Source organism: Bos javanicus, chromosome 6 (assembly GCF_032452875.1).
Source record: "Bos javanicus breed banteng chromosome 6, ARS-OSU_banteng_1.0, whole genome shotgun sequence".
In the NCBI taxonomy this organism is placed as follows: domain Eukaryota; kingdom Metazoa; phylum Chordata; class Mammalia; order Artiodactyla; family Bovidae; genus Bos; species Bos javanicus.
The window spans coordinates 68,136,988-68,163,916 of NC_083873.1; the positions used below are offsets into that span (position 1 = coordinate 68,136,988).

General features: G+C 41.3%; 1 protein-coding gene across 2 annotated transcripts; it reads right to left on the reverse strand.

Moving 5' to 3' along the window:
* Nucleotides 1–693: 693 nt before the first annotated feature.
* Nucleotides 694–26,902, reverse strand: LRRC66 (leucine rich repeat containing 66). Of its 2 annotated transcripts, none has more exons than XM_061420141.1 (5): nucleotides 26,600–26,902; nucleotides 23,261–23,761; nucleotides 11,162–11,331; nucleotides 5,875–6,064; nucleotides 694–4,274 (listed from the first exon to the last, which is right to left on the reverse strand). In XM_061420141.1, exons 2-5 carry the CDS (start codon nucleotides 23,754–23,756, stop codon nucleotides 2,557–2,559), a joined length of 2,574 nt encoding a protein of 857 aa, XP_061276125.1. In that variant the 5' UTR covers nucleotides 23,757–23,761; nucleotides 26,600–26,902; the 3' UTR covers nucleotides 694–2,556. The 2 variants fall into 2 exon arrangements, with proteins under 2 accessions (XP_061276125.1, XP_061276124.1); XM_061420140.1 differs by lacking the exon at nucleotides 26,600–26,902 and adding an exon at nucleotides 24,028–25,128.
* Nucleotides 26,903–26,929: the final 27 nt, after the last annotated feature.

A 26,929-nucleotide genomic window follows, 5' to 3' on the forward strand; every position in this document is an offset into this window, starting at 1 on the left:
CAGAAGCTTTTTTTTTTTTGGAGGTGTGAACAAAAACAAACAAAAATAGTCAAAGCCATATATACTTTTTTTCTTCAATGCTGCTGAAATAGAAAGTAATTTTTCACTTTATAAAGTAACTGCAAACTCTGAGATGATTTTCAGCTTTATAGACCCTATGCTGGTAATGAACTTCATCCAGCCCATAGAAGAGTCTCCAGCAGATCTCAGTCAAGCCATGTGAAGCCTTGTTTTCACCATAGCACACAGCAGTATAGCAGGGGCTGGAGGGAGGAAAGAAGTGGTCCATTCTACTTGGGTGGAATGAGCCGAGAAAGGCTCTTGGGGGAGGTGACCTTAAACAGTGTCTCAAAAACAGCAGAGACATCTTCCAGGTAGAGGAGATGGACTTAGTGGAAAGGCTAGATGTGCCCCTAAATGTGGGGAGCAGAGTGGACAAGGGTGACATAGTCTGGTGTGTCTGTAACTGTGGATTTCAGAGTGAGGTACTGCACAGAGAGATAAATACCACAGGAAAAGCTGGATGGAAAGCGGGGCCAGATCAATACTAAAGAGTTCGTTTTCATTCATTTATTTCATAAATCCATATATCGAGAACCTATTAAATGCCAGACCTTTAGGAGACAAGACACTTTGTTGTTGTTCTTGTGGAGATAAGAGTATAGAAGAGGCAGACAGACAGTAAACCAACCATCACACAAATAATTATTCAACTTTATTTGCGATAAGTTCTCCTGGTGAAGGACAATGCTTGTGTAATGAGAAACTTTGCAACAGGAAAATCCAACTGAATCTAGGGGTCCAGGAAGGCTTCCATGAGGAAGTGACAGTTAAGGCTGAGACTCAGGTAGGGTCTGTTGAGCTTAAAGTGGGGCTTGTTTGGTGGTGAGGTTGTTGGGTGGGGTTGGAAAGAACATTGCAGGCAGATGTGATGTGGACAAAGGTCTGGAGACAGGGAGTTATGTGGTGCTATTATAAAAGAGAAGGAAAAAAAAAAAAAACAGAAAAGACTGCATCCACAAAAAATGGGAGCCATGTGATCATACTTGGGTTTTAGGAACCACTCCCTGGCTGTAGCGTGGGAATGATAAAGGCACGTAGGGCCAGTGCTAAAGAAACCAGTTGGTGTGCTGTCGTCACAGATCTAGGGGGAGTGTCAAGGTGAGAACTGAAGCTGGAGCTGTGTGGACAGAGAGGATAGAACAGACTTGACAGATACTGAGGGGCTAGAAGTGATCGTACTCAATGAAAATAATTAGATGTGGGCAGCAAGGAGAGGAAGACCCCCAGGTTCCTGGATGGAGCAACAGGGCAGATAGTGAAATGGAGGCTCAGACTGGGGGGTGGGGGGGAGGTGGTGGTGGAGAGGATTAGGGGCTGCTACTGCGTTTCACTTTGGACATGCTTAGACTGAACTGCCTATGGGGATATCCAACAGGCAGCTGCATGTGAGTTTAAAGTTCCAGAAAGATTTCAGAGCTGAAGTTACAGAAGCAGAAAATAACAATTAAAAGCCATGACAAGTAATAGCTCACTCAGGGAGAAGAAACTGAGTCAGAAGACAAGAGGGTCTGGGACCAAGCCAGACATGGCTAAAAATGACAACAACATAGACATTTACCAGGCAAACATAGAATAGTGGAGTACCGTTTTCTTTTACAAGAAACATAAATGCTCTTTCTGAAAATTAATTTTTAATTTATACTTTGTTCTACAAAATAGAGTCGCCATTAACATTTTTTAAACAAATATTTAGAATTGGTCTGAATCCCTCCAGTTTTGTAGTTTTCTAATCAAACTCCAAAAAGCTGCGCTGTTCTTTGTGCAAAATTCATTAAAATCTCCTCAGCAGCTCCATCTAAGTGCTTCAATATGCACAAAAATGTTACTTGAATCCCCTTTGATTTTCAGGTTGAACATCCTTGTGTTTGTTATAGCAGATCTGGTCCTCACATGGACAGCTAACTCCCATCAGGTTTCTCTGGGTCTGCATTTGAGTATAAAACCTGGAATCACCTTTTTTTCTAACTGCAATACCATAAGTGTTAAATTTTAGTGTAAAATGTATTAATTGGAACCTTTGATGTTTAGGTATCTCAATGCTTCTCTACCTAAATGACCCATGTCTTGTGAATGGCAGTTTTATATTAGAATTAACTAAACATAGAGAAGAATTTAGAGACTCCAGTTCATTGACTCAGCTTTGAGTGCTGACCCCAGTCTTTATCACTGAAGTGCTCCTATGTGCTCAGGGAGCTGGCCTTATCTGAAAGCACTTGTAATAGTGGTACCTGGCTCTTGAGACCATCTTCCAAATAACCCCTCCTGCCCCCTACCCCTTCACAAATGGTGTTGCACTTATAACCTTTCTGGAATCATTGTCCCCAAGAGGACATACACACCCCTCATTTGCATCAGTGTCCATTCTTCTTGTCCTCTTCAGAATCTTGTTGTGAGGTTCTCAAGTTCTGCCCTACAGTGACCTTGGAAGGAATACTGTTTTGAGCTGTGTCTATTCCTTTAACATAAAGTTCTTTACAAACATCTGTGTTTCCTTCACGACAGACACTTGTCAGGATCTGAGGGAACTTTGGCAGAACACGGTGGTGTTTGTGGTAAAGCATCCACATTTGCAAATTCCAAGTCTCTAAGTGAGTACTGCCACTCCACTGCGCTGGGTTGAAGAGCAGAGATGTAATTGTAAATGGACATGCTTGGGACCTCCTCACTGCTAGAACTGCTGCCTGATGACCGGGGCAAGGGATCCTCATAATTATTGGTGTTAGAGGCACTTTCCAGATGAGTCTGGCACAAATGAGAGTCTGGGTCAGAAGTGACAGTTTTTCCAAAATGATCTTCCTGGTTTTCACATTTCCTCAGAGTCTTCTGGAAGGCGATGTTGTCCTTAGGACTCTCTAATGGCCTGACACTGTCCCTCCTCTCACAGGAGACCTGGTCCCCAGGGGGCTCCCCGGCTCTCCAGCTCTGCTCCCTACCTGCCTCTTCTTCGGCCACATTTCTCCAGTCTTCTGAACTTGTTGAACTCAGAGTAAATAATGACCCTTCCTCAGAATCAGAGTCAGAGTCCACCTCGTACTGAGCGTCAGGAGTGTGCTTTTGCGCGGGCTCCTGGTAAGCTGGAGTCACTGGCAGGTCCCCGCAGCATCCTGGAGGGCCGCCGGGTGGGGACGGGTCTTCCAGGTCACTGAGCGTGGCCGCTTCGTAGTGGGCGGGAGGCTGTCCCTCAGCACTGGCGCCCTGGAGCCTCTGCTGCTGTGCGCTCTGCCCATTCTCCTTAGAAAACTCCGAAGGGAAGTGTGGAGGGACCCTTCCTCTCTCTTCCCCAGTGCTGGGCGTGTGTGTGCGTGCTGGTCTTTGGGAGAGAGGCACTGTCGTTTCTCTGGGGCAGGGTGGTCCTAGTTCATCGGAATCCTTACGGACTGAGCTAGGGCTGGTCTGTATTCCGGCAGCCACTGCAGGGATGCCCACTGAACGCTCACTGAGGGAAACTTGCCTGGCCACAGTGTCATAGTTGCCTTCTCCAGGATCATTCCTGTAGATGTGGTCCCATCCCGCTGATGTGCGTTGGGTGTCATGGGCGTTTGGCGGTTCGTAGAGAACGCGCCGGGCTGCACTGTGATTTGGGGGAACCGTATCCTTCCCACTTCCTGCCCCAGTGGAGACCCCGCGTTGTTCCCTGTCCTGCAGGCCGCCAGCCTCCCTTCTGGTCGGTGCCACCATTCTTGCTGGAACCACAGCGGTGCGTGGGGCTTGGTTCTCATAGAGGTTTAGATGGTGGAAAGTTTGGGGCAGATCCATCCTCGGCTGCTGAAGGTTTACCGCACCTTCGATTTCATCGTAGAAGGCCTGGTTTGAATACTCGTTCCCTGACGCTGAACCTGGACTTTTTTTCCGGCATCTCTGTTGCCACAGTCTGTCCACATAAGGCCTTGCAAAAGCCCCCAGGCAGAAAGCCACGAAGAACGTGATGAACACCGACAGGCAGACGGCCAGGACCAGGTCCTGGGAAGAGTCTGCCTTTCTGCCAGCAGCACGCACATCCTCGGCCCTCCTAACCCGTTTTGGCAGCTCTCTCGGCCTGTCACCCGCATCAGAGCCTGCAGTGTCCTTCTCCAGCATGGAAAAGCGCACTTCCTGGGCCCTCTCAGCTTTGCTCCCTATGAGGGTTTTCATATGTTTCAAATCAGCGTGAGGAAGGTGAGTCTCTCTGGACATTCTGCTTGTGGGGGTCCACCAGTGTGCATCCTCCTTCCCTAAGAATGGGAATGAGAGTCCAGTGATTTAAAAGCATCTGTGAGTCCTCAGTCACTCAGTCGTGTTTACTCTTTGCAACCCCATGGACTGTAGCCTGCTAGGCTCCTCTGTCCATGGGATTCACCAGGCAAGAATATTGGAGGGGATTGCCATGCCCTCCTCCAGAGGATCTTCCTGACCCAGGGATCAAACCCACATCTCCTAACTTGCAGGCAGATTCTTTACCACTGAGCCACCAGGGAAGCCTCAGTCCTTATCTAGCTAGATTTAGTCTGTTTTACATGATTAGCAATTTTACTGGCTGATTGATTGGTTGGTTGTCTGATGCCAACGGTGTGTGTAAGGCTCTGTGCACATTTACACGAGGCTCTCAGGCTTGGGTCTGAGGCTCCAAGGCCCAGAGGCTGTGTTTCTTAGGCTTCCTGACTGACTCCTGCCCACAGGAGGAAGGAAGCCAGGCTGTGGGTACAGTCACATTGCCCCTCCTCTCTCCACATCCTTACCTACTTACTGCATATCTGTGAGGACATTCTATCAGCCCCCTGCAAAATCTGCCTTGGCCCCACCTGTGTTTGTTATATCATCTCCTCACCATTCCTCAGTGCTGGTAAACAGCAAAAATATTCAGGTTTTTCTACTGGTTCCTGACATTCTGCCTTCCACACTCAGAAGGCTGGTGTGGCTTTTACAGAGTGATGAAACAAGTGTGGCTGACACTATTAAGACTTCTCTCATCGTTATGGATTTCTCCTAAACCTGTTAAACATGGCCATGTCTCTACTCAATAGCAGTCCTGAGTACAGCAGAGGCCAGAACTCATTAAAAAAAAAAAAAGAAAAGAAAAGTCTATTTCTCTCTTTTTTCCCAGTTAGGAGTTTGATTTTAGATTTAGCAAAGATAGTTACTAACAACAGTGCTCACTGCTCAGTTGTGTCTGACTCTTTGCAACCTCATGGACTGTGGTTGCCAGGCTCCTCTGTCCATGGGATTTCCCAGGCAAGACTACTGAAGTGGGCTGCCACATCCTTCTCCAAAGGATCTTCCCAACCCAGGGACTGAACCCACATCTCCAGCATTGGCAGGCGGATTCTTTACCGCTGAGCCACTAGAGAAGCCTGATAGTTAATAGTGAAAAAAAAAAAATCCAGAATATTCAATTCCAGTCACATATTTTAGCAGTTTGGGAAAGTGACAGATAAAAAAATCAAAGAAAAATATTCTTTTTAAATTTGTGTGTTTTGTGTATATTTTCAGAGGGGTAGCAAGTATCTTAATTATGGTTCAAGTTTTAGAAGTTCTTTGATTATTTTGTTACTCTTTTGGGTAACAAAATATGACATTGGGGGTTGTAGAGAAACATTCTTTGTGAAATTTCTGGTTTTGACCAAATCCAGTGGTTCCTGACCATGTGAAGAAAATTGTTCATGAATTGAGGAAAACGGATACCAACAATTGTTCTGTGATACAGCCCAAGGATGACTAATGCACTCTTGCTCCTGAGGCGGCTGTCATTGTTTCAAATGACACTAAATGTTTTGTATACATTTTTTTTCTGTTTAAATGGAACCACTTCTGAGAGGAGAGGTACTACTGACTTACCTATGGACTCATTGCAAATAGCATTCCACCTTTTCCTCCAGGACTCAGAAATAACATTTTGGAAGACTGCCAGGCTGTAGTCACACTGCCATGGGTTATCAGCCAGGTCAGCCTCCAGGTGGGGAAGTTCTAGGGCCATGATTACCACTGGCAGGATGGCTGTCAGCCCATTGTTGCTGAGGTCTACCATCTGCTCAAGAAAAAAAAAAATTAGGACAGTCTGTGAATAAAGACATTTGGAGACAAATGAGTTACAGATACAGTCTATATCTCTATGGAAGTGATATGAATTTCCCACTGATTCCAGAGTCAGAGACTACTGGGTTTAAATCTCTGCTCTGCCCCTAAGAACTCTGTCAGACTCAGCAAATTGTTGACTCTCAATGAGCCTATCTCTCAGGGTTGTTCTGAAGATTAAATGTATGGGAAATCTTTAAGTCTGGAGCCTTTATTAAAAGCCCAACCACTTTCCCTTCCTTTTTTCCTAAGAGTTGTGATTTTTACTGCTAGATATAACCTAGACTCCCAATTTTTATCAAGATTTGGAATTAGGTACCAGGTTTAGAAAGTCTAGAAGCCCTGTAATCTTGAAAGTGGCAGAAAATATTGGATGATGAGGATAGAGTCCAGAAGAACAACTGTGATTGAACAGAAGGAGCCAAGAGGATTCTTTTGCAAGTATTATTTTAAATGTTGTGGTTCAGTGGCTTAGTTGTTTCTGATTCTTTGTGACCCCATGAACTGCAGCACTCCAGGTTCCTCTGTCTTCCGCTATCTCCCAGAGTTTGCTCAAATTCATGCCCTGAGTTGATGATGCTATTTAACCATCTTGTCCTCTGCTGCCCACTTCTCCTTTTGCCTTCTATGTTTCCCAGCATCAGGGTCTTTTCCAGTGAGTCTGCTCTTCACATCAGGTGTGAAGATAAGATACTACCTTATCTTAAAGGTAGTGGCTTTCTCTGCATCCATGGCTACTCAGTATACACAAAATGACTACTTTTCCTAGTCTCATATGAAACAAAAGGGAATGTGAGGAACAAAAAGGACTCAGTGACTCTAGAAACACAGAGCAGGATCTGCTGAAGTTGGATCTTGCAGGGGTGTTATGGGGTAGGGGAAACAGAGTTAGGTGTAGCTCTCGCTGCTGTCTACAGAGCACTGCTGCTGTGTACCAGGCATTCTCCTGGGTGCTTTACATGCCTTATCTCTGATCCTCACAACAGCTTTGTCATTTCCCCTTTTTTACAAAGGAGGAAACTGGATGGGTCACAGTATATCCCACATAGTCCCTAGTCCTAGAACTTGGTACCCACATGTTCAGAAAATAATGGAGGAATGAACAAATGAATGAATGAATGGCAGAGTTAAAGTCTGATCTGCCTCTGCAGCTGGGTGCCTTCTATTCCAGAATACAGCCTCTTGGAGCCTAAGCGCTCACTGCCCTGAAGTGAACGGCTGGGCAGAGGAGGCCTGGAGTGTGAGGCACCAGAGTGGGATCATGGGGTTTGAAAGCAAATCATAAATGCAAACTTTGCTGAAAAGTAAAAAGAGAGCCATGGATAAAAACCAGAAAGTCTGAATGTAATTCAGGTCAATTGTTTAAGAAACTCAGGGAAAAAGCAGTATTAGCATCTTAGGTCATATAAATTCTTAAGAAAAGCTGATTTAAACACTCAAACAACACCATAACCAATACTCAATAGTGAAGTAGTGATCTTTGCTTTGTTGAGTAACCAAGCACTCTTAACTCTTAAAGGAAGGTGGTCAAAAATAGGAAATGAGATTTGGAAGACATACACAAAACAACTTTCCTTTGGCCTGGCCTTGTCTAGGATCAAGAGCTTTCTGTGTATACCTGTTGTGGTCTTTTACAGACCAAGACCTGGGGACTGGAGTTGACGAAAAGAAAGAGAGAAAAAGAGAGAGAGAGCAGTATCTCTTGGGTTACATGGAAAACCAATAAAGCCCATGCAGAGGACTTGTACCGCTCATGAAGGCACAAGTCTCTCTCAAGGAGGTCTTGAAAGCCTGGGTGAGAAAGTGAGCTTGGCAGGCTTCCACATTCTGATGAGAATGAAGACAGAAAGAAGGGTGCAGGGGACCAAGGTCTCTAGTGGAGCAAGGGTATTTTATTAGCAGAACTGCATGCTTATATATCTTCAGTAAAATGATTACTCAGCCATTACAAAGAATGAAATTCCACCAGTTGCAACTAAATGGATAGTCTAATACATACAAGGTCGCTGAAGTGAGTCACTGAAGGGAGTCACTGAAAGGAATCCAAGCAGGTTCCCTTTCCCATGATCTCAGTCCTGAGACCTGCATGCAGCTCTACTCGTTCCTGTATTCCAGGAACTGATAAGGAACAGAGAGTCCTTGAGAAACGGCACACAAAGGAAAATGCAACATATTGGATCCCTTAAAGTTGAATGTCCCCTGACATACACCATTCTCATCAACAGGTGAGATATTCTAATGTTTTGATGGGTATTTTCTTCTTTGTGCACATCTGCTTTTTCATCCTAGTTAGCTATTATGTTACAAATCATGAAACTGAAATCAAAACAGAATAGAGGACAGAAAGCTAATAAAATGATTCAGGAGGGGTAATTTCTGAGAAAAGATGAAAACAGAATAGACCAATTTGGCTAAAGAAGTGACCATTCACCATCATTTGAAAGGAATGTACTTTATATTGTAGAGATTGGGAGAAGCATATAATGTTGGTAACAAATCACTATGCTAGGAAGAATGGCATGCAAAAAGGAAGGCTAATTTGAAATGCCAATGAAACATTTTCATTCTATCTAAACACGAGGATGGATTTATGCTTTAAAAAATCTATCTGGCTTCTGAAAAGATTCCCACATAAGAAGACACATAGTGCAAGCATTAAATATATCATCTGGGGGGAAAAAAAAACAGCACCCATTTTAATATTCAGCTTTCTGGTACCAAAGATTCTCATCATGTCCCCAAACCAGGTTTTAGAGTTATTGCTGAACATGCAGAAGGGATAAGAGAGGAGAAATTGTATTATTCTGGGCAACTCAGGTAATTTAGAATTACAGATGATTTAAACATTCTTGGGTTTATTTTTTAGTCTGCCTGTAGCATCTATTACCTGTGAGCTGCAGAAGACTTTTATTTATAAGTACAATAAAAATGCATAGGAAATAAAACAGGCATAGGGAAATTATATATATAAATATAATCAGTATGGGCTTCCTTGGTGGGTCAGCATTAAAAGAATCTGCCTCCAATGCAGGAGATGCAAGAGATGTGAGTTCAGTCCCTGGGTTGGGAAAATCCCCTGGAGGAGGGCATGGCAACTAACTTCAGTATTCTTGCCTGGAGAATCTCCATGGACAGAGGAGCCTGGCGGGCTATAGTTCATGAGGTCACAAAGAGTCAAACATGACTGAAACGACTCAGCACTCACACACACACATAATCAGAATACAACATACTAAATGAGGTTCTAGGCAATCTGACAATATTTCTGTGGCAAATTGTGGAGTGCTGCCAAGTTAAGTAGACTTTTTCATCTGCTCTGATAACTACTATGGCAGACAGGTCCCCAGAAAACCTTCCCCACATTCACATCCTTTGAGTCATTGCCTCCCCTTGGAGGGGGAGAGGTGAGACCTCTGCTTTGCTTCTAACAAATAGACTATGCTGAAAGCAATGAGACATCTCTCCCGTGATTACATTCCATGAGCCTATAATGTTCTTGCTAGCAGGCTTTCTCCTTTGGGCTCTGAAGCCAGCTGCCATGCTGTGTACTGCTGTGTGGAAGCCCACATGGCACAGAAACAAGTGCAGGCTTACGCTGACAGCCACCAAGGAACTGAGCCTTCAGCCCAATAGCCCATGTGGAACTGAGTCCTGCCGATAACCACGTGGCCTTGGAAGTGAATCCTTCCTCAGTTGGGCCTTCAGGTAAGACTCCAGCCCTGGCCAACATCTTGACTGCAGTCTCTTGAGACACTTTCAGCAGAGGCCCCAGCCAAGCCTTGCCTGGATTGCTGATCCACAGAAGGCATCAGATAAATACATGTGTGTAGTTTTAGACTGCCAGGTTTGCAGTAATTTGTTACACAGCAATAGATAACGTATACACCTATGCATGATCATCATCTATCCATTCATTCCTTTGTTTGTTCACCAAGAGTTTGTAAATGCATGGTACGTACTGGACAGACGTTAAGCACTAGAAAACAAAATAGACATAATGTATGTCCTCAAAGGGGCTTCCCTGGTGGCTCAGTGGTAAAGAATCTGCCTGCAATGTGGGAGACCTGGGTTCAATCCCTGGGTGGGGAAGGTCCCCTGGAGGAGGGCATGACAACCTACTCCAGTATTCTTGCCTGGAGAATCCCCATGGACAAAGGAGCCTGGCGGGCTACAGCCCATGGGGTCACAAAGAGTTGGACACGACTGAGCAACCAAACACAGCACAAGGCATCTCTAGGTGCCACACTGCTGGCCACTTTGGTATTTCTAAAGGAGCACTGAGGAGAGATTTTACAGTATCTCTTCAAAGACGGGGAGGTGGGAGAAAGGGGCTTGGAGGAGAAGGGGCTAGGGCTGTCAGAACTAGAGCAGGGCTCTGGGAGCTCCTCACACAGCTGTCAGGATGTCAGGACCTTGGTGAGATTCACTGCAGGGTGCCCAAGAGCCAGGCAGCAGGGCTCTAAAATGTGACATCGGTCCCCCCATCATTGGTCTGATGTTTATAACCATATGTGACATGTGGTATGTGCGATGCAAGTATATGTTGATATCATTATTATTTGTATTATTCTGTGTCCAATTTTGGTGTGGAGGCACCAGGGTCACTAGCCTTCTGAGATTCATGGGGTCCTGGGCCTTATGGGTGTAGAGTCCATATAGGCCCATAGCATCCCAAACTGCATCAAACACCAGGGATATTTGACTGATCTTGTAGTTTGGGGAGGGAGCGTTCCTAATAACTAAGATTCATTTTCTTGCCAATTGGCAAGTGAAAGCTCAGAGCTGGGTTTAATTTGACTTAGGAAAAATAATGTGCCTATTCTTGCTGCTGAGTATTAACGTTCAAATAAAATTCATGTCCACTACTGAGGCCTTGGAGTTTTGAGGCGAGAGAGAGACTTCAACTTTTTCAGGGGAATCTTAAAATAGACTTATATTTTTTGATTAGTAGCCAGTACTATTGGGCATGTACAAACTGTTCAATGAAGAGTTCTAATGTAATTGCCTGTAGGTCCACATATTTGAGATGTTATAAACTTTATTTTCTAACCTGTAATTTTTTTAGGTCCTTGAAGGCTTCTGGATGAATTCTGAATATCCTGTTGCTCTTTAAATGGAGGTTTTCCAGTTGCAGGCAGTTATGAAAATCAGACAAACCAATTTGCGATATCCTGTTGAATGACAGATCCAAACTCTGCAATGACTTCAGTTTCCATAGTCCTGTTAAAATTAAAAAGCAGTTTGAAATATAAATCTGACATTTACTGCAGCATTGTTTATAATGGTAGGAAACTGGATACAACTTAAATGGTTCACAACAGAGAAAGAGGCAAACAAAGGGTAGTCTATCAATACTATAAATACTGTGTAGCCTTAAAAGAGAATGGGATAGACCAATATGAACTGACTGAACAGGAAGGTAAACGTTAATTTTCAGAAAAGTACGGAGTATAATTCTAATGTTTTTGCAAAAGAAGAACCAGATACATATGTTTTGAGAGAGCAGAGAAGAAGGCCTGGAAGGAGATGAACTAAGGTACCAGTGGTATTTACACTTTGGAGCAGGATGGTGAAGAAAGGTGAGACTATGCTTTTATTTTATACACTTTCAATTCTTTCTTTATAAGAACATGTGCTAATTTGGGGGCTTGCCAGGTGGCGCTAGTGGTAAAGAACCTGCTTGCCAATGCAGGAGACATAAGAGATGTGGGTTCAGTCCCTGGGTGGGGAAGATCCCCTGGAAGAGGCGATGGCAACCCACTCCAATAGTCTTGCCTGGAGAATCCCACGGACAGAGGAGCCTGGCAGGGTATTGTCTTCAGGGTCACAAAGAGTCGAACACCACTGAAGCTACTTAGCACGCACGCACGCACATGATAATTTTATAAGAGCACCAGTAAAATAAATCTAACCTGGATTGAATGAGAGAATTATAATACTTGCTTATTTGATTGACCTGTGGGTAAAACTGGATGATCTTGCTATGGTTATAGAGAAAAAAGTTGTTTTGATGCTTCATTTACATGGATGAATTCTTCCCCTTTTCAGAGATTATTATTCTATTTTGTAGTTCTATCTTTTAACTACTTATTGTTGATAAGTGTTTTCTAGAAATTCTTATATTAGGTAATGTGTTACAGCTATATATTTTACTTTCTGGCAAAATCATCTAATTGAGGGTTGGCCTCTGCCTTCGTATTTCACTTGATTCCATAAGTAACCGTTTGGCACTGAAGATAAACATTGAGAATGAGGTGCTAGCCATAGCAGTCTTCAAAATTTGATTTCCCATATGAGTCTCCCAAGGAAGCCCTGCATTTGTACATTTCCTTCTGCTCTGTTCTCACATGTAGCCTGCGTCTTTAACAAACTACTACATACAGATCATGTTGGTTCAATTCCGCAAGGGTTTATTCCTTGTCTACTATCTGCAGAGTACTTACTATAAGACTGTTTATGCTGAGAGATGATGACTTAATTGAAATGGCTTCACATCTATGCCCTCATATGTTCATTTCAGCTGTATAGACTAAGCAAGAGATCACAAGGATGACAACTCAGTCAAAATATTATGAGCAAGGCACTTGGTGCTGGGGACGAAGACAATAGAGAAACCTTGTGTCGGGTTCGTGATAAAGCACACACACAAGAAAAAGCTATTAGTTACACAAAGCAATTATGCCCCCACCAATAAAACAGTCTTTGGTTGTCAGTCTCTCCATCAGATGATTGGTCCCTTCAGGGCAGAATTCACATCTTTGTGAACACTTGTAAGGCCTGTTGTATGATATACATTCCGTAGGCTAGAGGTCACAGTGGTTGACCTGCACAGAAATTTACAAGTCGTGGGGCCAACATTAAAGATTCAATACAAATATGTACATTTCTAACTTTTCTTGAAAAATTGGAAGTCTCAAATGGCACGAAACATTTGGCTGGAGCTGAATGAAGGCTGCCTGCTTTGGATGGGACATGTACTTATAGATGAATATGATGTCTCTATCAAAAACAGGAAGACAAAGAATAGGCCAAGAAGCCCTCATGTTTAGAACAATGAGAGACAGCCAAGGTTAATATTCAGCTGGCATATGCTGAATACTCATGAATACAATATGAGAAAGTCTTCCATATTGGCTCATGAACAGCCATCGCTGAGCCCTTGTGTGCTGCTCCACTGCCCTGGGCACTTGACTGACTGCGTTCTCCCTTCCCCCTCCCTCCCCCAGAAAGATTCCACTCCATCAGTACAGCCAGGAGGCTTCCAGCTTGGGAACCCAGGCTAAAGGTCACTTGTTAAATGTTTTGAATATAACCTCTGGAGAAAATCTGTTTCTTTGTGGAATGAAGAATATCCCTATGTGTTTTAATATGCAGACATATGGGTCTTGAGAAAAAAATGCCACCCAGAAACTGAGATGAAGGAGTTTCTTAACATTTTCATGAGATTTCCTGGCCTGTTTAGGGATGTAAGCTCATGGTTGCTACTATATCTAGTGCTTAATTGAATTGAATAAGTACCCCAGGAGTTCAGGGATGAAGGAGACCACATCTATCAATTGACAGGGGGTGTTGAAACCTCTACCTCTAGCCGTGGGTTTGAAATGAAGCTGGACCTTGTGGGGCCTTCTCAGAGACAGGGCCCTGTGTTCCCCACCTCTCGTCTGTAGAAAAGCTTTAACCTCCTAGGCCTTCCCCAAGTTTCAAAGAGCAAATTTAATCAGAGAAGTGAGAAAACATAGAAACCAAGGAAAACAGTCAAGTAAGATAAAATAATAATGGTTTATAAAAACAGAATGATCATACGATCCAGCAATCCTACTTCTGGGAACATACTCAGACAGAACTATTTAGTTCAAAAAAATACATGCACAGTTCTGCTCATAGCAGCACTGTCAAAAGAGAGAGCAAAAGCATGGAAATAACCTAAATGATCCACCAACAGATGAAGATAGAGAAGATGTGGCACGTGTATACAACGGAATACTACACAACCATAAAAAAGAACTAAATAATTGCATTTGCAGCAACATGGATGGATCTAGAGATAAGTGAAGTCAGTCAGACAGAGAAAGACAAGTACCATATGATATCACTTACATGTGGAATCTTGGAGAAGGCAATGGCACCGCACTCCAGTACTCTTGCCTGGAGAATCCCAGGGACAGGGGAGCCTGGTGGGCTGCCATCTATGGGGTCGCACAGAGTCGGACACGACTGAAGCGACTGAGCAGCAGCAGCAGCACATGTGGAATCTAAAATATGGCACAAATGAACCTGTCTACACAACAGAAACGGACTCATGGACAGAGAACAGACTGCGGTTGCTAAGCTGGGAGTGGGGAGAGGAGAGGGAGGGGCTGGGACTGTGGGGTTGGTAGGTGCAAACTATTAGCTTTAGGATGGATAGACAACGAGGTTGTACTGTATATAGCACAGGGAACTATATTCAATATCCTACGGCAAACCATATTGGAAAATAATATAAAAAAAGAATATACATCTATATGTGTGTGTGTGTATAACTGAATCACTTGGTGGAAATTAGTGCATTGTAAGTCAACTACACTTCATTTAAAAAAACGACCCCCCCCCCAAAAAAAAACCACAGTCTCATCTCAGCCAGCTCTGCAGGCTGATGTGCCCCCTCTGTAAACCAGAGGTGCTTTGGTCTTGGTATCAAGGTGTCCTATGGCATGCCCAGTGTGTCCCACTGCAGAGCAAGGCCATATGGGTGTAGCTGCCACATGAGGCTGGCAGGAGGCAGGGAGGCTGCTCTCAGCAAACGTCCTCTGCCAGCTCGGTGGAAGCTGTCTGTAGCAGGAATAACTCCAGACCAAACAAACACTTCAGCTGTTTGAGTTTTGAAATAAAATTGGGGGGTGGGGCAGTTAGCAACTAAGGGGCATTTTAGCTGCTACCACTAAGGTACCTTTAAGGTACAGTAGCAAGAACTGGGATGGGAAAGAGAATTAGATACTCAGGATGATCAAAATGGCCCTAAGAGAGAACATTTTTGCACATCTGTTTTGTATGAGGTTGAAGGAGAGATGTTTTACATACATCGCTCTGTTACAGTTTTTACAAATGTTCTCTCTAAGCCTCACATCAACCTTTATATATATTGCTGCTGCTGCTGCTGCTAAGTCGCTTCAGTCGTGTCCGACTCTGTGCGACCTCATAGAGGGCAGCCCACCAGGCTCCCCGTCCCTGGGATTCTCCAGACAAGAACACTGGAATGGGTTGCCATTTCCTTTTCCAATGCATGAAAGTGAAAAGTGAAAGTGAAGTCGCTCAGTCGTGTCCGACTCTAGCGACCCCATGGACTGCAGCCCACCAGGCTTCTCCGTCCACGGGATTTTCCAGGCAAAAGTACTGGAGTGGGGTGCCACTATCTCTAGGTAAAGATAAGAACCAGGAGTCTTTTCTAGGTTAAGTGACTTGCTTAAGGTCAATAAACGAGTAGAGTAATACAAGGGACTTCCCTGGTAGGCCAGTTGGTAAAGAATCTGCCTGCAATGCAGGACACTGGGGTTTGACCCTTGGGTCGGGAAAATTCCCTGGAGAAGGAAATGGCAACACACTCCAGAATTCTTGCCTGGGAAATCCCATGGACAGAGGAACCTAGCAGGCTACAGTCCATGGGGTCACAAGAGCTGGACACTATAGTGACAAAACCACCAGCAAGGAATACAAAAGATAAAGCAGAGAGTAAATGCGCATATGACAGGCACATATGAACTTACCTACAAAACCAAAACAGGCTCATAGATAAAGATAGCAGACTTGTGGTTGGCAAGGGAGAGGGATGGACTGGGAGTTTGGGGTTGATAAATACAAACTGGAAGAGTGGAACCAGAACATGCCCAGGCATGTTTGGGGATGGGGGGCGGGGAGGCTTTTGAACATTGACAGTTATAAAAAATACCTTTTTATTTGACTTCCTTCATAATATCCAGCAAAGATCCACAAGAAGAAGAAAACTTTTGCACATGGGAATTAAGACTGTGATGATCAGTTATTCCTTCCACATGAAGATTTTCTCTTTACTTCTACTTTTAGAGAATCAAGCTTTATTGCTACTAAGAGAACTGGTGAAGTTCTACAAATGATCTTTTCGTTTGGGGGTCTCTCAAGATGGAGTTGGGGAATTTGGGTAAACTCTTCCAAGACCCTTGACTGTGTTTCTCAATAAGGGGAAGTATGTTCTTTTACAAACTGCATGGTGAATCAGTGTTGAGGGACATTCAGGTGAGTGAAAGAGGTTGTGAGGTGCATTACTGGGTGGGGCTTGGTTATCAGAGAGCACATTTCATGTTTAAAGAGAGTTAAATGTTGGGAGAAAAATATGGAGGCAATTTTGTGGAGATGGGATTATTTATTAAACTGTCTTCTGATGATCACTTAGGCCACAAGGGGCAGGAATTTGATTAGCCTTTGCATTTAAATGGCCAGACAGTTTTATTACTTCCAAGAAATTATCTCAGTGTCTATTAGAAAAAAATGCTACAGAGGGTATGCCCAGACATTACACTATCTTAGAAACATTCCTTGGGACTCTGAACTTCCTAAATGCTCTTCCAAATGTGATAATCTGATAACATAAAGTTTATGGCTTCAAGTTCAAAAAGTATTAAGAATTAGAATAGAGTCTGCAATGGTCCTGGATAACATATTTGATTCATAAAATCAGCCCTTAATATGGTCAAATTTACATAGGTGAGCCATAGACCTTGCCCTCTTAGCTTAGTGACATATATTCATTTTGTTACTTTAGAACCTTTATTGGTTTTGAGAACATTGGTTATTGGTATTTCCATAATCCAAGGAGCAATCAGGATGAAAAGTTTAATATCCTACAAATGAAAAGAATACAACATGCTTCTTTTTTTCAACAATACACTGGTTACATTTTTTTTCCTTCTCTACCAGTTTCAAAAATCAGGTAATATTTTGCCTCATTGATAACATACTTATCGCTTGGATTCTGGAATTTAGTGTGTTAATGTGAGGTTGTCACCTCTGGTCTTTCAGCATAACTGGAAACACAGTAAGATGTTTGTCCTGATATATTTTCAGGCACTTTTGGGCACTCCCAAAATACTGCTTGATGTAAGTGGGATAGTGTAACTGTAGACCAGTCCCTAGGATTTCTATTTTTTTTTAACTGATTTTTCCATTATTAAGGCTATACTCCCAAAATATGGGAAGAAGGTGAAGTGATCATTAAGGTTAAATTCATGGTTGGCTTCTGTTTTGTAAATTATATAGGCCAGTACCTCCTCTGGGTGTTTTTCCAACATGAAGATTTTTGGTAACATCACAGCTGATCAGTATCAAGACAGGAAGTCAGCTGACATTGGGTTAGTCAATATGATCTTTTACCCTTCCAAAAGTGGGCTTTCTGGAGTCAAAGTAACGTTTCACTGGCTCTATGAACTGTCACTATTTTAAGACATGTCAAACATGATTTATAAATGTACACATGTGCCACAGGCCAATTGTTTGATTGGTGCTGAGATTATCTCTAATTAATTGTTAACTGAGATGAGAGCAAACACCTATGTAAATCAGTTCAGTTCAGTCACTCAGTCAAGTCCAACTCTTTGTGACCCCATGGACTGCTGCACGCCAGGCTTCCCTGTCCATCACCAACTCCCGAAGCTTGCTCAAACTCATGTCCATTTCGATGGTGATGTCATCCAATCATCTCATCCTCTGTCATCCCCTTCTTCTCCTGCTTTCAATCTTTCCCAGCATCAGGGTCTTTTCAAATGAGTCAGTTCTTCGCATCAGGTGGCCAAAATATTGGAGTTTCAGCTTCAACATCAGTCCTTCTAATGAACACCCAGGACTGATCTCATTTAGGATGGACTGGTTGGATCTCCTTGCAGTCCAAGGAACTCTCAGGCACCTTCTCCAACACCACAGTTCAAAAGCATCAATTCTTTGGTGCTAGCTTTCTTTATAGTCCAACTCTCACATCGTACATGACTACTGGAAAAACCATAGCTTTGACTAGAAGGACCTTTGTTAGCAAAGTAGTGTCTCTGCTTTTTAATATGCTGTCTAGGTTGGTCATAGCTTTTCTTCCAAGGAGCAAGCATCTTTTAATTTCATGGCTGCAGTCACCATCTGCAGTGATTTTGGAGCCCCAAAACATGAAGTCTGTCATTGTTTCCAGAAGTGATGGGACCGGATGCTATGATCTTAGTTTTCTGAATGTTGAGTTTTACGCCAACTTTTTCACTCTCCTCTTTCATCAAGAGGCTCTTTAGTTCTTCTTCACTTTCTGCCATAAGGGTTGTGTCATCTGTGTATCTGAGGTTATTGATACTTCTCCCAACAATCTTGATTCCAGCTTGTGCTTCATCCAGCCCAGCATTTCTCATGATGTACTCTGTGTAGAAGTTAAATAAGCAGGGTGACAGTATACAGCCTTGATGTACTTCTTTCCTGATTTGAAACCAGTCTATTAGTCCATGTCCAGTTGTAACTGTTGCTTCTTGACCTGCATACAGATTTCTCAGGAGGCAAGTCAGCTGGTCTGGTATTCCCATCTCTTTCAGAATTTTCCAGTTTATTGTGATCCACACAGTCAAAGGCTTTGGTATAGTCAATAAAGCAGAAGCTGATGTTTTTCTCGAACTCTTTTGCTTTTTTGATGATACAACAGATGTTGGCAATTTGATCTCTGGTTCCTCTGCCTTTTCTAAATTCAGCTTGAACATCTGGAAGTTCACGGTTCATGTACTGTTGAAGCCAGGCTTGGAGAATTTTGAGTATTACTTTGCTAGCGTGTGAGATGAGTGCAATTGTGTGGTAGTTTGAGCATTCTTTGGCATTGCCTTTCTTTGGGATTGGAATGAAAACTGACCTTTTCCAGTCCTGTGGCCACTGCTGAGTTTTCCAAATTTGCTGGCATATTGAGGGCAGCACTTTCACAGCATCATCTTTTAGAATTTGAAATAGCTCAACTGGAATTCCATCACCTCCACTAGCTTTGTTCGTAGTGATGCTTTCTAAGGCCCACTTGACTTCGCATACCAGGATGTCTGGCTCTAGGTGAGTGATCACACCATTGTGGTTATCTTGGTCATGAAGATCTTTTTTGTATAGTTCTGTGTATTCCTGTCACTTCTTAATATCTTCTGCTTCTGTTAGGTCCATACCATTTTTGTCCTTTATTGTGCCCATCTTTGCATGAAATGTTCCCTTGGTTTCACTAATTTTCTTGAAGAGATCTCTAGTATTTCCTATTCTATTGTTTTCCTCTATTTCTTTGCATTGATCATTGTAAATCTATTTACCTATATAAATAGATACAAATGATTCTCTGCTTATGGATTATAATTATGAATTAGAGTGGGCTAGGATCATGTCTACTGCAATAACTACTTAACATTTTAAAAGATAACTTGAGATTTAGCCAAAAACAAATTTATTGTTACCTAGCCATAGTCACAGAATAATGAATGGGAAGGTACGCTAGAGGGGACTCAACCTAGTAAAAACTGAAAGTATATGATGACTACAGAAAAATACTTCAAATCACAAAATGCTATGGAAAAGAACTCAAGTATATCCAATTAGATTTAGGGCTTACATTGGACTTCCATCATTGATCTGTTTTATTCATCTCTCCATAGTTCTATATGCTAGAATTCTATTATTGAATAGAATTTCAGATACAAGATTTGCTCATTTCATATATTTCTCCCCCTCCTTTGGAAGTTTAACATATTTCCTGATATTTTGGGAAGCAAAAGTTTAACTTGAGAAAAGAAGATGGGACTGTATCTGCATTTTATAGGGATATTTGGTCCTTAAATGAAATGTATGCATCCTAACCTCCAGTGAGCTCTGGGGAATTCATCTGCCTTAAGGAGACAGAGTCGGCATTTCTCTACTGTTGTGGGCTAATATTTTGACATATTAATCTTTTGCCTATCTCTTTTCCTTATTTCCTTTCTCTCCGTTCAAGCAGAAAGTAAAAGATCTGTGTTAATTGTTCCAGGGGAGGCCCTCCCTGGTGGCACAGTGGAAAGAATCCACCTGCTAATGCAGGGGACACAGGTTGGATCTCTGGCTGGGGAAGATTCCACATGCCGCGGAGCAGCTAAGCCCATGCAGCACAACTACTGAGCCCGAGCACTAAGGCCTGCAAGTCTCAACTACTGAGCCTGTGTGCTGCAACCGCTGAAGCCCACATGCCTAGAGCCTGTGCTCCGCAGCAAGAGAAGTCACCGCAATGAGAAGCCCGCAGGCAGCAACTGGACAGTAGCCCCCAAATGCACATCATAAGGCAGAAAGCAGAGGTGAATCATGTCTTTTTGGCTTTTATTTACTAAAGGCCTAAATCTTTAGAGGAAAGGAATTTCTAGATCTAGATAGAGGATTTTGAAGAAACAAAAGCAGGTAAGAATTTCCTCCAAAGTGAAGGACTGAAAAGAAATGTTCTCTGGCTAGAAGGGGTAAGGGATACATATATGAGCATGTGTGCACGTGCACACACACACACACACTTTGATGCCTTGTCGGGGTATAAGATTCTAGAGCTATGGTACAAATCTAGGAAAAGACAAATGAAAGTCCATGAAAGACTGATGGTAACTGTCACTATCTCTCCATCCCACTCTAACTGATGCTAGCAGGATGGGGGCTCAAAATTAGAAATTCTGCTGAATTATAAACAATAGTTATGTATCCAGCTCACCTGAATTTGTGGGTTGAGATTTACATTTAAACACACTAGTTAGGAAACACTGCTATATCATGTGAGTATGTGTAGCTTTAATGATGTTCATCAAAGAGTTATAGCAAACAAAAAGGAAATAATCTAAATGCTATTTAACTGAACTTATTATAATATATGTATATGTGAAAATTGGGGCTTCCCTGGTGGCTCAGATGTAAAGAATCTGCCTTCCAATGCAGGAGACACAGGTTCTATCCCTGAGTTGGGAAGATCTCCTGGAGAAGGGAATGGCTACCCACTCCAATATTCTTGCCTGGAGAATCTCATGGACAGAGGAGCCTGGTGGGCTACAGTCCATGGGGTCGCAAAGAATTGGACACAACTGAGTAACTAACATATATGAAAATTATTTGACTATTTAAAATATTTATGAGATTGCTTAATTACGTAATGATGTTCCAAATATTCGGTGATATAAAATTATGTTATGACATATGGGCAGTAGGATACAATTTTGAAAGAAAAATATATAAGTAGGCATAAAGAATAAACTTGAAGAATATATATTACATGAGGGACTTTAATGTTTCCCTTTAAATTTTTCTTTAATTCCTAATATTCTACGAATAACAGGTATTTCTTTTACAATAAGAACAGTATAATAAAAATCATAAAATGTAATTAGTTTATACTTTGCACTGAAAACACTACACCCTGCTTTTATGGAAAAGGTCAGGGAGAGAAGACTCCTGTCCTCACACAATTCTGCTGATATGGTGACTGGAACAGTTGTCCCTTCACCTGCCAGGCTATTACTGCCACATTTATGCTTACAACAAGACCAGAAACTGGTGATAAATGAATAAATAAAAAAATAAAAACATGAAATTAAAGAACTGAAAATGAGAAAAACTAAATATAATTTGAGATGGAGAGAAATGAAAATATTCTTAAATTTTCTTTTTTAGCATGTGCATGCCTGTGTGCTAAGTTGTCTCGGGCATGTCTGACTCTGTGCAACCCTATGAACTGTAGCCTGCCAAGCTCCTCTGTTTATGGGATTCTCCAGGCAAGAATACTGGAGTGGATTGCCCTGCCCTCCTCCAGGGATCTTCCTGATCCAGGGATTGAACCTACGTCTCCCACATCTCCTGCACTGGCAGGCAGGTTCTTTGCCACTAGCGCCACCTTAGGGTCTAACATAAAGCAAGTACTTACAATAGTGATTGAGACTGAAAACAAATAGGGAAAGGAAACTCTGTAGCTTTCCTGAATATAAAAAGGAAGCTGTGGCTTACAAATCTGATTTATTTTCTAAATAAAACATCATTATAAAATATAAAAATATAAAACATTATTATTAGTATTATTATATATTTTCTAAATAAAGACATTGGAGTTAAGGAACTCCAACATGTAGATTACTGAGTATCAGAATGGATGGGTATTTATTATAAAATAATATAATATGTGTTCTGATGAGTTCTAATTTTGATTTAATAAGAGTTTACATATAATATTAGCATATGTATAGTCTACATTTGGAGGAGAACTAGATAAGTAGATGTAAAATGTATTCTGTAGAAACAAAAATTATAAATATGGCAACATTTAATTTGAATTGTTACATATTAAAAGTATCTGAACTAGTTATTTCTCAATGCTTTTCTATAATTAGTAACAAATATACATAAATCAAATTAGGTAATTTAAAATAATGCATTATTATTTAGTACTTAAATACTTCCTATTATTAGTACCTCTTGACAAATTCATATAATATCAATATAAGTTATGGCAACAGGAGATTAAATTACATTGATTTTAAATTCCACACATTATAAACTTAAAATTTTCATAAGAAACTCCTTTTATTATATTTGAAAAGTGAAAGTGAAGTTAGTCACTCAGTTGTGTCTGACTCTTTGTGATCCCATGGATGGTAGCCCTCCAGACTTCTCCATCCATGGGATTTTCCAGGCAAAAATTCTGTAGTGGGTTGCCATTTCCTTCTCCAGGGCATCTTCCTGACTCAGGGATCGAAGCGGGGTCTCCTGCATTGCAGGCAGAGTCCATCGTATGAGCCACCAGGGAAATCCTTTTATTTTATTTACTCTGATCAAATTGCTGTACTTGCAGCTGTTTTCCTGAAACTGAAAACAAACCTGGAATTCTTATTGACACAAAACATTATGACTCAGTGGGTAAAGAATCTGCCTATAATGCAGGAGACATAGGAGACACAGGTTTGATCCCTCGGTCAGGAAGATTCTCTGGAAAAGTAAATGGTAATCCACTCCAGTATTCTTGCCTGAAAAATCCCATGGACAGAGGAACCTGGTTGGGTACAGTCAAAAGTGTCACTAGGGTCAGATGTGACTGAGCAACTAAGCAAGCATATTAGCTCTCCAAATACTTGTGGTTTCTTGGTCCATCTTTTAAAATTGTACTTACCCTTGGGAATGTTGCTGAGTTTATTTCGTTGAAGAGTAAGCAACTTGAGAAATGGAAGCCGATTTCTCAAGCTGCCTCTGTGGCGTTTCACCCATGAGGACTTAAAACTGGGTAGATCCAATAATACTGAGTGAATGGCATTGTTGCTGAGGTTTAATGTTTCCAAAGCATGAAAATGTTCAAGAGAGCTTAAGGTTATTTTTGATATGAGATTGTTACTAAGGTCCAGGTGTTTTATGTTCCATTCTTCTTTTTTCATGTGAGTTTGTAAGAGAACCCTCAAGAAATTGGAACTGTCATCCACTGTGGGTGCCATCTGTGGTATGTCCATGGGTATTTCATGCTTTCCAGCAAAAGAGCAATTTGTTGTAAGATATCCATTCCATTGGTACTTGGAATTGAATAAAATACTGCTTTTTCTTGATGGGTTTGTCATTGTGCCAGTAAAATAAAGACCTATAACCATGGTAATCACTCTGAAACACAGGTTTTTCATAATGCCTGGAGAAAGAAAAATTGACTTATTCAAAATGACTTGTGTACAAACAGCAAATAAGCAGAAAATTTAATATTCAATTTAAGACTTAGCAAAGTTATCTTGCCTTGATTGTCAATTTAAGTGGATGTTTGATTTCTTACAAATTGCCAAAATGGTATACAGCTATAGTGTAAAATTACATTTATGTCACATTTTAAAAGAAAGACCCTCTCCCCCCACTGCCCTCCACCACAATCTGTCAAAAAATACATATTCGCTTGGGTCTCACCTCTGTGTCTGCTTTTCCAGGACCATTCGCCCTACAGTCTACTTTAGAATGAGGGAAACCTACCAAGATTAAACACTTCCCTGTTCCTTGCTGGTCATTAGCACTGAGTAAAGTCTATTATGTTTATCTTACAGCACTGTAATCAGCCTTGTGCTTTACCATGTGAGTGACAAGTCATCCAGTTACACTAAACCACAGAACTGTATTGGTGAAAAGTTCAACTCATGTGAAAGAGACTCATGATTTTTTTTAAACGACTGGAGGAACTACAAGCTTTGTCTTTGTGGCTTTGGTGACCTTTCAAATCCTCCGGAAATGAGACATATACAACACTAAAAAAAAGGAGGGGTGGGTTATAAAAAGGATGGTTTGCCTAGGATCCATGAAGATGTAAGATACAGAAACTCAAGTATCTTCATCAGAGATTCTTGAAAGCAATCAAAAGCTTTAAAACAAGTATCTACAAATCATAATGCCTGAAGGTATACCCAAAAACAATTTTAAAAGAAAAGTAAATGAATACTTTTGTGATTTAATTACTAAATTCTGTTAAAAATCAGCGTGTGTACAGATAACATGATTCAGCAGGTAGGTTTACGACAAATCACCCTTTCTGCTCTAATGGCACCACTCTCGTTCTCGTCACTCATCTGAGTACTAGAATGGGCTAACTAGTTTTCCTGCCATTTTTACTGCCTCTTGATTTTCCTTCTTGGTTTATCCAGTGAAATTCTGAAGGGTTATTTCCCCACAGTATTGTTTTCCTCATTTCATTCCCTCATTCAAAATCCTTAAAGGGATCCTCAGTGCCTATAGTCCAAATCCCTCGGGTCAGCATCCTAGGCTTTGTATTATTTACATAACTTTATGAACTAGTTTTGAAAGCACATAGGAAGTACCTATGAGGTGAGGCTTGTGCACCTCAATATATATGCAGAGCTCATGCAACAATCAGCTTTTGGTTCACTCTAATTCCAAGCCCAAAGCCCTTTCCTCTTCTCAGTTCAAAACCTACGTATGTCCTTCTAGATCTATCACAGATCCTATGACCTTAAGACCCTTTTTCCTGCTTTGGCCTCTATTTTATCCAGAAACCTTTCAATAAATATTTATTGAATGAATGAATATATGTTAACAACATTCAATTTGACAGGATATCAATACTATCCTGCATTGCTTCGCTTTGTATCTGTTTTAAACACCCCAAAAAACAACAGCTCCCAGATGGTAAGGGCCATGTTTTTATATATATACACATACACATATATAAAGATAAAAGTTCCTCCACTTTTTAATATTTTTAATACTCTTCAGTCATAAGACTATGCTATATATAAATAGGGCTGTATCTATATCATCAACCTATTTATCATCTAAAATTTATATACATAAAGTTCCCCTATTTAAAAAATATTTTTAATAGTCTTCAGTCTGTCATAGGACTATGCTATCTATAAATAGGGATATATCTGTATCATCAACCTATTTATCATCTAAATTTATATATTCCCCCCCATGTTCTATATTTTTAAGTCTGCAGTTTGTCATAGGGTTATACTCTGCTTGGATAAATGAATAGATGGAGTGAATGAAACTTACCATGTAACTTTTTAAACTTTGGTTTCATATAAGGTCAAATCTCCCATAATTGAAGGGTATCTAAATTCAGGTACACATGGCCATGAACTGCAAAGGTGCCCTACAGCATGGAGGAGTGACTGATTTTTAAAGCATACCTCTTTTGTAATACCAGCAATTGAATTAATTTGTATAGTCAGAAAGGTATTTGTTACTACATTTCAAAGCTGAAATCATCAGTATGCAATTATATAGCAAGCTAATGTCACAATATCAGCAGTAACAGAAAAAAGTCATCATTCAGAGGCATACTATAATATTAAAGAGAAACATGCGGTTGAAAAGTTTTTTCTTAAGGGGACTTAAAAATCACTTTTTTCCCCCCACTTACCTGATTCTTTCTAAGTTGAAGAGATTTATCTGTAACTAGTAGATTTGACTTCAAAACAGCTGATAAGGATAACTTTATATCTTAAAGTGAAAGGTATTAATTCATAAATTAAAAAATATTATACAACAATGCAAACTAGCCATAATATACATATATCCCCTCTGCATTGTCGTATGGCAGAAACCAACATATTTTAAAGCAATTATCCTCCAATTAAAAATAAATTCAAAAGATTATACATATACATATATATATATATATATATATATATATATATACACACACTAAAACAAACTTCTATGTTAGGTAAGGAACATCTGAGAACTCCAGAAAAATTTTCTGAGGCTACTGGAGACAATTAGGTGAAATGTAAATCTATAAATGGACACATTCAGGCTGAAGTAATGAGGAAACAGTTAGAAATATTGGGTGTGTCAGTGAGAGAGGTAGGGAGAAAGCAGTAGAAAAATCAGAAAGTAGAAAGGAAACGAGTCCATTCCTACATGAAAGAGAAGTTACCACAATTAGAAGGAAAAAGCGAGAGAGGCTAGTTTTGCCAAGACGTAGAAAGCACACACCAGGAACACTGTTTCTTGGGCATACCTCCGGTCCTCAGGGATTCTTTCCAGTGGGTCTCTCTGAATCATGCCAGGTGAGGATTTTAGACCCGAGCCTCTGAGGCTCCACCCATCGGCCCTGGAGCCTGCCCTCTGGCAAACCTTTAACCCCTTCTTATCTAAGCTCTGGCCTCTTGTAATGCACATTCCCCTGGGATGTTGGGAAAAGCCACCAGAGAGAGAGGCCTTCTGCAGTGCAGAGGGCAGGACCTTCCAGACTGGGACTGTACAACTTCTCACTCTGAGCTCTAGGATTCCAGAGAGATGACATAAATACTGGGGGTGCCCAATTCTCAAGCTATTTCATGTTTATAGG

What these genes read in the sequence shown, in the direction of transcription:
- LRRC66 (XM_061420141.1), bottom strand. Translation starts at nt 23,756, where the DNA reads ATGAAAAACCTGTGTTTCAGAGTGATTACCATGGTTATAGGTCTTTAT. An exon ending in ACTCAGCAACATTCCCAAGG is followed by an intron (nt 11,332 to 23,260) that starts GTAAGTACAATT and finishes TAATTTTAACAG; the next exon opens with GACTATGGAAACTGAAGTCA. An exon ending in TATTTGCAATGAGTCCATAG is followed by an intron (nt 4,275 to 5,874) that starts GTAAGTCAGTAG and finishes TCCCATTCTTAG; the next exon opens with GGAAGGAGGATGCACACTGG.